Below are 9,589 nucleotides of genomic sequence, written 5' to 3'. Positions count from 1 at the left end.
CTTAAAAAGTAGCAAAAGTTCCAAACCGGAAATCAAAGTCACTTTCACTTCTTCTTGCTAGAAAGTATCATTCATCGCCATTTTAAATTCACTTTCACACAATCCAACCCACGTATAGGGAAGATCAAAGTAGCTCAAGTTAGAGTAGAGTCCAAAGTAGAAAGCAAACTTCCAGGGTCGGTTTGTCTGCATATAATCATTCACGGTTAAATTTAAGTTGCAGCGGTGGCGGCGGCTTCTAGCTTCGCCGAAGCGAAGGCGTCCTGGATCGCGGAGAATCCTCGGGGCTCCGGAGGAGTTCTAACCTACGTCCTCCAGATCGGACGACTCGGGAACTCAACTCCTACCCCGGGCAGCTCACCGATCCCCTTATGCCCGGGGGAAGGGTATCAAGCCGTTTGACAGCTGATGCTTGCTGTCAAAACGGCTTTTACGCGAAAACAGGCGGGAGGCAGCAATCGGCTGCGTCCGACGAGGTCGCCTGCTCACCGGAAGTCCAAATTAAAGGCTCTCATAGCAACCTTACTGGGAGAAGGCAGGGCACTGCTACAATTGAACAACTCAATGGCCATGCTTCCCTGCACAACTTTGTCCCAAGTCTGGCAAACTTGCCTTCTTTGCCATCTTTTAGGAGGAATCCCTCACTTGGCAGCAAGGTGGAGGGGGGGGGGAATAATCCAAAGTTGAAAAAGTCTAGAGAAAAACGTATATGTGTGCAAAGAAGAGTTAGGTACCTCAACTGGGGGGGCTGGCTGGCAATGTGTGTCTGAGGATGCGGTGCTGGAAAGCTAAGCCAGCAGGCTAGTGATTCCAAGGGTATTACTACTGTAGTGGGCTGCCAAATACTGTATAGTGGAGTTCAGTATTTAACTGGGCTGAATTATAGATTTAGGAGATGTGGGGGGGAGGGAAGCAGAAGGGGTTGGTTCCATGTCTTCTTTTACGGGTGGGAAATAACATATCCAGGCCCTGAAAGAGGGAGATCGGGATACTGGCTCTATGGGATGGCCGGCGTCCGAAAATCAGTGCTGTCACTTAATTTTCTCATCCTATGAAATACAGGAGTCACGCAAGGACACGGGACCGGCTGAAGCTGCGGGACGGGCGGGGAAGCCTCCCGATGCCCCACGCAATTCCTGAGTTCTCCGGGTGGGCAAAAGCGGGGATGGCGGCCAGGGCAACGGCAGGGACGGCCCTGCAGGGAGATCAGAGGGCATCGGAGCCTGGAAGCGGAGGGGAGAGGTTAGGGGAAGCAAGCATGGGGTCGGAGCAGAATCTGCTGCATCTCACCGTGGGTATAGATGTTGCCCAGCTCGTTGTGCAAGTAGAAGAGGCTGCGGAGACAGCCGGACCCGGAGCTGACCGGCCGGTAGCCCGTTAGCACGAAGCGGTTGAATTGCAAATGAGGGGGGGAGCTGGCCCAGTCCAAGAGCCGGGCTCCCCCCAGGAAAGCCATGGCCGGGCTCCCCCCCCCCCCCAGGGTCAGCTACTATCCGGGTTCTGCATCCTTCTAGCTCTGCTTCCTCCTGCTTCTGCCGTTGCTGATGGGGCCGCTGCAGGAGGGGACTCCTCCTTGGGCTTCCCCCCTGCTCCTTTTCCCCTCCGCAGCCTGAGCTCACAATTCTGCCCCGCCCACCGACCTCATTAGCATAATAGATGCGGGTGTCGCCCGCCGCCTTTGCCCGCGCTTCTTGCAGGCGCGTTGCCTTGCCCTTCTCCATTGGCATCCTCTTATGCAAGCCGCGCCCACCGTCCCCCGTCTCGTTTGCATAATCTCTGCACCGCAGTTCGGTAAGGCACAGTTGTCCGAACCAGGATTCTATGCGTTGCGTAATACTATAGGATGTAGAGATGCAAACCACACCTATTCTATTCTGAGAGCCTATCAGCTGCCCAGGAGAAAACTATAGCGTTCTATTATTAGCATAACCGAAGGCCCACCTCGCATCTCTGCCCGCTCTTAATAAGCGTCATCTTTTTGCATAAGCATTGAGACACGCCCTCAGTCTCCTCCCAGGGAGGACTGTGATTGGGTAGCGCGGCGCGCGCGGAAAATGGCCCGAAACAGGCAAAAGACGCCCCCCAAAGGCTGAAAGGTGTGTAAGGTTAACACCATAGGATTCCAAATCGTAATTAATCGGAAAGTACTGTACAGTAATTAACCCTGAGTGCCTCAACAGTCCTACATCTTCTTGGAGGAAGACTATTCGATAGAGTCTTAATAATAATCTATTTTATATCATATTTCTATTACAACGTAGAATGTACAGAGAGTTCTTGACTTATGACCACAATTGGGTCCCAAATTTATGTTGCTAAGTGAGACATTTGTTAAGGGAGTTTTGCTCCAGTTTACGACCTTTCTTGCCACAGTTGTTAAGTGAATCATTGCATGTTAAGTGAATCCGGCTTCCCCATTCACTTTGCTTGTCAGAAATTTGCAAAAGCTGATTACATGATCCCAGGACTTGGCAACTGTCATAAATATGAACCAGTTGCCAAGCATCTGAATTTGGATCACGTTACCATGGGGATACTGCCATATTCGTAAGTGTGAAAAACAATCATAGGTCATTTTTTTCTGTGCCGTAATAACTTTAAACAGTCACTAAATGAATTGTAAGTCAGGGACTACCTGTACAATATTACAATATAGGAGGTCCATTATTATTAAACCAGGACTCCTGCCTTGGGCAGCAGGTTGGACTAGAAGACCTCCAAGGTCCTTTCCAGCCCTATGATTCTATGACTACTCTTCTTCGTCTTTGTGTTATATGATGCATTTAATGTTTAAATTATTTGTAGAAGACTTTTTCTCCGGTAAGTCTATGGAGATTCTCAGTCAGCTAGGTCAGGGGTGTCAAACTGGTGGCCCACGGGCCAGATGCGTCACACAGGCCAAGTCCACCCCAGCTCTGCAAAGGCAAAATACGTCACGATACATCACAATATGTCATGTGACGTGATCGAGTTTGACACCCGTGATCCAGGTCATAATTGTCTCAAAGGTGCTTTTTCAAGAGGCAACTGAACTTCTTCAGCTCTGACTGGATGGTGGGGAGTTTTTCTCCCGTAGATTATCCCCTAACTCATTTTAAAACAATTCCACAAAAAAGCCAGTTGAAGACTACAAAAGCATGGTCAGGTTTCCAAATTGCTCATCATAAATAAAAGCCTGATGAAACCGCTTTGAGTTTTGAAGCCAGCAGACTGTTTTGGGACTGTGATTCTATAAGACTTCTTCAATAAGGGTTAATAGAATTTCCCCCCTTATTTAGGAGGTTTTTGTGCTTTTAAAAATGCCAATGCATGTTACAGGCATACAGTTTTCTTTGCAGCTAGACAGAATTGGTCTGATAAGGCTTTCTTTTAAGAAGACCAATACACAGGCCTGGAATTCCAAATCCTAACCAGATCTGAACTTGCTTAAGCTATCAAATTCAGAAAAGGTCAGGTCTCAATAATACTACCAACAGCCCTATATAGTAGTCTAACCACATATCATTTTCCTCAAATTGCTGATTCCTTGACAGTGATTTATCTGAGATCAGAGTGGGTGTCTGGCAGAAATAGACTTTGGACAAGAAACACCTAGTTTGTAAACTATTCTCCCACTGTGGAAGGAGAGAATTCAAATATATACTGTAGAAGATTCTCCTTATATAAAAGAAAGATACAAAATTAATGCAGCTTGTGGAATTGCACTCCTTCACTTATTTTTGATTGGTAATAATTTTTGAAACAAGGTCTGGGTTCTTTCTCCATTCACCCACAAAATGCCCACATTTATGAGAAACCGACTATATTACTCCTATTCATGTGAAAAAGTTGGATTTCTTTATTCTTGATTGTGTCAGTTTTGAATCTTGTCAAATGAAGGGTACACTATCCCAGTCATATATCTGGGCCAATGTACAGTATCTGCTCAGTTGTGTCTTAGCATCTAATCCAAATACACAAGTAATGGGGCTTGCATCACAATGTCACAACATACATAATTTGTCCCCTATTTCACTCCTCATCCCACATAGATTTTTTTTATACTCTAAGTAGTGCACACAAAGGGAAATAAATAAAAGTGTACAAAGTGTAGTTGATAATCCTCAACTTAAGACTGCAAAGGGGACAGGAAAATTCATCATTAAATAGTAGTCATTAAATGAGGCATCACATGATCACTCCCAATTTTACAGCCTTTTTTTGACATGTCCATTAAGCAAATCACTGTGGTCATTAAGTGAGACACCACGAGTGCAACTTGCAACCTTCCCTGCTGATTTCCCCATTGACTTTGCTTGTTGGAAGCTGGCTGGGAAGATCACAAATGGTGATAATGTGACTGCAGGATGCTGTGACAGTCATAAGTGCGAGGATTGGTCATAGGTCTTTTTTTCAGTGCTGTCGTAGCTGCGAACAGTCACTAAATGAATAGACATTAAGTGGGGTTTACCTATAACATTTCAATTAAAAACAACCCTGAAAATCATCTGTGATTGCCTACAATCAAACTATGGTCCTAAGGCCCACTGAAATAAAATAGGATTTGGGGTCTTTCTAAATGCAAAGTGGGTCAAGAAAAAGTGTACTTCAGATACAACCTGTTCCAAGGTGTTGCTCTGTTACTGTGAAAGTCTAAGGTAACTAACAGAAGAACATCCCTGCCTTTAGCATTTAATTAATACAATATATGCATTTCTGGAACATCTGGTATATCTCATTGATGCAAGCTGTACGTGTATACTATGGAATTGAGGGATTGGCAAGATATGAAACTTGCTATACCAGAATTTGTTGGTTTTGCAAGCCATTCCCAGTCAACTAAGTCAACTCTTTTTCTGTACTGATCACACCAAATGGGGTTTGCAAACTGTTTTCAGAAACTTGCTAGATACCGTAGGAGACAGGGATGCAGAGGGGGCATCAGCTTCTCTATTCCCTGGCTGAAGGTCAAGGAAGGCCAAATGCCTCTTTCCCCTGATGCACACAGAATAATGTTTTTCTGAAGCTTGCAGAGCAGCTGGGTTCTTCAGCTGATTGTGTTACACCATCACCAGAATGCTGGTATCAGCATGATGACTGTTTTCCTTGTGTATGGTAGATTCTATTGTCCTCCAGGAAAGAAGACAATTTTCATTTCAGTAGGAACATTTTTAAAAGATTTACTGTTGTATACAAAGCTCACTTCTGAACATGAACCTGTTTCCTTAAATAAACCAATCTGTACTTTCAGATCAGGCCCATATCCAGATCACACAATTAATTTTAATGGCTACCTGCTTTATTATGTTTTCCTTAATATACATGCGGCACAATTATTTCATAATAAGTTAAATAATTAAACAAATTTCAATTATATACAAGAGGATGACAAGAGGAGTTGGCCTGATAAAGTTTCGGATATGGATTGAAAGGACAGAAGAAATACCAAATATATTTGAATGTAGACTCTGCAGTTAATATTTCTAAAATAAGGCCCTGGGGATTCAGTAAACCTTTAAAAAAATGGAGAAAGAATGGGGCATTAACCTAGGTCCCTTTTTGTGGAAAAGAATCTCATTCCATGAATGGTTTGGTATTTAAAACTGTCCAATGGGCTGCTATCCACACTTCCTAGAATACCATTTCAGCATCCTTCCAGGAAATTGGAAATGGTGCCTTGTAATCATTTCCAGTTGCCACAAAATGATTCTAAGACTGAGAGCTAACCAACATTGGTTGGAGCCTGTCAAGTGACAAATCTGCCAGCCCTTCTTTTACAATGCTGCCCTAGGCACTTGACGTAGTTGCTAATTGTTGAGGGAAAGCACTTTACGGATGTTCAGAGGCACTTTTGTTGTTTCACATACTTGAGGGCTGAGCCCACAGCTCCCGGAGTCATAGTCTTAGGTTTATTAATTAAATACTTTATTGTCATTGTATGTGCGTACATAGTATACATATACAACGAAATTTACTTGACACCCAAAAACCAAGTCCCACACACATAATCCCCAACACACTCCCCCCACCACAATCCCCACCCCTAAAACCCCCCAACATCCACACAACAGACCAAGTAATACTGTCCAACAGTTCACTGATGGTGGCCCTTTAGTTCGTTGTTGAGTGCAATTACAGCTCTGGGATAAAAACTATTCAGAAAACGTGTGGTCTGAGTTTTAATTATTCTGTATCTTCTGCCAGAAGGCAACAGTCCAAAAAGATTGTAAGCAGGATGGGAAGAGTCCTCAACTTCCTCAAACAACGAGATTTGAAGATGTTATCCAGAGCTGGTAGCTGGAGTCCAATAATATTCTGGGCAGTTTTAATAATCCTCTGTAGAGCTTTTTTATCTGCTACAGAGCTACTCCCATACCATGCAAGAATGCCGTATGTCAGGACACTCTCAATGGTGCTGTGATAATAGGACAGAAGTAGATGCTGAGATAAATTTATCTTCCTGAGCATTCTCAGGAAGTACAGCCTCCTCTGTGCCTTCTTCACAAGCATGTTAGCATTCATAGTCCATGAGAGGTCCTCCGAAATATAAGTGCCCAGAAATTTAAAACTACCAACCCTCTCCACCTCCTCACCATTTATGTACAATGGTAGATGTACATCTCTCTTCCTCCTAAAGTCAATTATAAATTCTTTAGTTTTTGTGGTGTTAAGTGTAAGATTATTTTCATTACACCACAATGTCAGCCCTTGTACCTCCTTCCTGTAAGCAGACTCATTGTTCTCATTAATGAGCCCAACCACTGTTGTATCGTCCACAAATTTAATAATCGCGTTGGTGTTATACAGTGGGGTGCAGTCATGCGTATACAAGGAATAAAGGAAAGGGCTTAGCACACAACCCTGGGGGGCTCCTGTGCTTAATATCAGAGTAGAGGAATGGTGAGATCCCATCCTTACTGACTGTGGCCTACCTGTCAGAAAATCCTTTATCCACAAGCAAATCCTCTGATTTATACCCAAACTGGACATTTTAAAAAACAACCTATTGGGTAGAATGGTGTTGAAGGCAGAGCTATAATCCACAAATAACAGCCTTGCATATGTCCCCTGTTGTTCCAAATGATTCAATACAATATGGACAACAAGAGACATAGCATCATCAGTTGATCTATTACCCCTATATGCAAATTGGTATGGGTCCAAAGTAGATGGAAGACTAGCCTTAATATAGTTCAACACCAGCCTCTCAAAACATTTCATGACAACAGATGTTAAAGCTACTGGTCTATAATCATTAAGAGATACCACTACTGTCTGCTTAGGAACTGGCACTATAATAGATGTCTTCAAACAGGTAGGGATAGAGCACTGCGACAGGGATAGATTGAAAATATCCGTGAACACTTCAGCCAACTCTGCAGCGCAGTCCCTGACAACTCGTCCCAGAATTCCATCAGGCCCAGCTGCCTTCCGGATATTAACATTCTGGAAAGTGCGTCTCACATCAGAGATCTGCAATAGAAGTGGTTGTCTATCGATGGTAGATGTTAATGGTGCACTATCAGTGGTAAATGCTGGAATGATGGACGTTCCTGTGTCCACCTCGAAACGGCTAAAGAATTGATTTAGCTGCTCAGCCAAAGAGTCACTACTCCCAGGCAAACTATTTTTATTACTTTGTCCTGTGATTTGTTGCAAACCTTGCCATACACGACCAGAGTCTGAGTTCTCAAAGAGATGTTCAATCCTCCGTCTGTATGTAGCTTTAACGTCCTTGATACCCCTTTTCAATTTAGCTCTTGCCTCGCTATACTGTAGCGCATCACCAGAATGAAAAGCAGCATTTCTTGCTCTTAATAAAAGACACACTTTTCTATTTATCCAGGGCTTGTTGTTAGAAAACACCCGTACTTGTCTGGTGGTAGTGACAACATCAATGCAGCTTTTAATGTAAAACAGTACTGTTGAAGTGTAAGTGTCAATATTATTCTCCTCGAACAGTACCCAATCAGTCCTCCCAAAACAATCTTGAAGTTGCTCCAATGCACCCGCTGGCCACACTTGTATTTCTCTAATTGATGGTCTAATTCTGTTGACAAGAGGTCTATATGATGGAATCAAGAACACAGATATATGGTCTGACTGTCCCAAATGGGATAAAGGCATAGTCCTATATCCATGCATGATGTTACTATATACCTGATCCAAGGTATTTTTCCCTCTAGTGGGACAGTCTACATACTGATAAAACTTAGGGAGGACAGTCTTTAAGTTGGCTTGATTGAAATCACCTGCAACCACCAGCACTCCATCCGGATAGGCCTGTTGCTGTTTGCTAATAGCAGTTAACAGATAACTCATGGCTGTGGTCGTGTTAGCATCAGGAGGTATATATACTACAGTTGTTATCACAATGTTAAACTCACGAGGCAGATAAAAGGGGCGGCATTTCACTGCCAAATATTCCAAATCAGGAGAACAGTGAGTGTCCATTATTTTAGCATTTGTGCTCCAGTTGTTATTTATGTAAACACAAAGTCCCCCTCCTCTGCTCTTCCCAGAGACCATAGTTCTATCTGCTCGATAGACTGAGCGTCCTGGTAATTCAATAGCCTCTCCTGGAATGGTAGAGTCAAGCCACGTCTCTGTGAAGACCATGACACAACAGTCCCGAATGTTTTCCTGCCGAGAGATAATAAGTTCCAGCTCCTCAATCTTATTTGGGAGAGATCTAACATTTGAAACAAAAAGACTTGGCAGTGCAGGCTTGTGAGGATTTTTTCCTAACCTTACACGCAGTCCTGCTCTACAGCCTCGTTTCTGCCTGCGTTTCCTTCGTCTCCTTCGTTTCCTTTGCTCTCTAGCAGGGAGAGTAATCCACGGCGTCATTCTAACCAGCTCAGCTGGAATGTTGTAACTTGAGACTCCTGGTTCAAAAATGCAGCCTTCTCTGCCTTCTCTACCAAGACAGCACAACTATAACATTCAAAATATATAAGGGGATTTGAGATTGTCTTTAGGCAAAGAAGCACACTGTTCTCTTTCAGTCTTAAAAATGTCTGGACTCATCTTTTTACAAGTCATTGAAAAGTTTCAAAGGCTGGGCTCTTGTTCCTATTATTGACAAAGTGGCACATATGTAAACATGGCTGAAGATCCTGAAATTAAAATGACTGGAACTGAAACATTCTGTACATTCTGTTCCTGAAGAATTACACACATACACACACACATGCACACAAAGCACACACAAACAGATTTTCTCTAATTAACACTGTTCCCTTCCTGGGACACACAAAGGATGCCCTTTCAAACAAATCCTTTACATCAGTGGTTCTTAACCTTTTTGAACGAATCGCCCCCTTGAGCCAATGAGGAAGTTGTCATCGCCCCCCTCCCCTAACGTAACCTCTCAATCACAACATAGGAAATAATTCTTCAATTTATGCGAACACTTTTTTTGTTTTCTTTAAAATTGTCATCAGGACATATCAATGCAAATAATTTATTTCCAGTCTTTTTCCCATATCTCAACTGTGTGAAAAATTTTGGTGCCATCCATCACTATTCCCAAACTTCGTGATACATGTATTTCATTATTATCTTATTTATTCAAGACACTTAAATGTAATGACCACTGAAAACAAAA

The 9,589-nt window shown here is 43.1% G+C and overlaps 1 protein-coding gene across 4 annotated transcripts in view; it reads right to left on the bottom strand.

The window, feature by feature from the left end:
• The window catches only part of LOC107299256 (progestin and adipoQ receptor family member 4-like), a 24,571-nt gene extending 23,115 nt beyond the window's left edge, over nucleotides 1–1,456 (bottom strand). For 3 of the 4 annotated variants that reach the window (XM_015828619.1, XM_029286727.1, XM_015828621.1), the window contains exon 1: nucleotides 1,291–1,456. In XM_015828619.1, the coding sequence (XP_015684105.1) occupies nucleotides 1,291–1,456 (166 nt within the window). Of the gene's footprint in view, nucleotides 1–608; nucleotides 613–1,290 lie in introns of all 4 variants that reach the window. The other variant, XM_015828620.1, reaches the window with a different exon arrangement.
• Between the last annotated feature and the right edge of the window lie 8,133 nt (nucleotides 1,457–9,589).

Source organism: Protobothrops mucrosquamatus, unplaced genomic scaffold (genome assembly GCF_001527695.2).
Source record: "Protobothrops mucrosquamatus isolate PMUCROS unplaced genomic scaffold, P.Mucros_1.0 scaffold4727, whole genome shotgun sequence".
NCBI classification, from domain to species: Eukaryota; Metazoa; Chordata; class Lepidosauria; order Squamata; family Viperidae; genus Protobothrops; species Protobothrops mucrosquamatus.
Note: the sequence above shows the minus strand (reverse complement) of the source record. Positions and strands in the feature narration are given on the sequence as shown.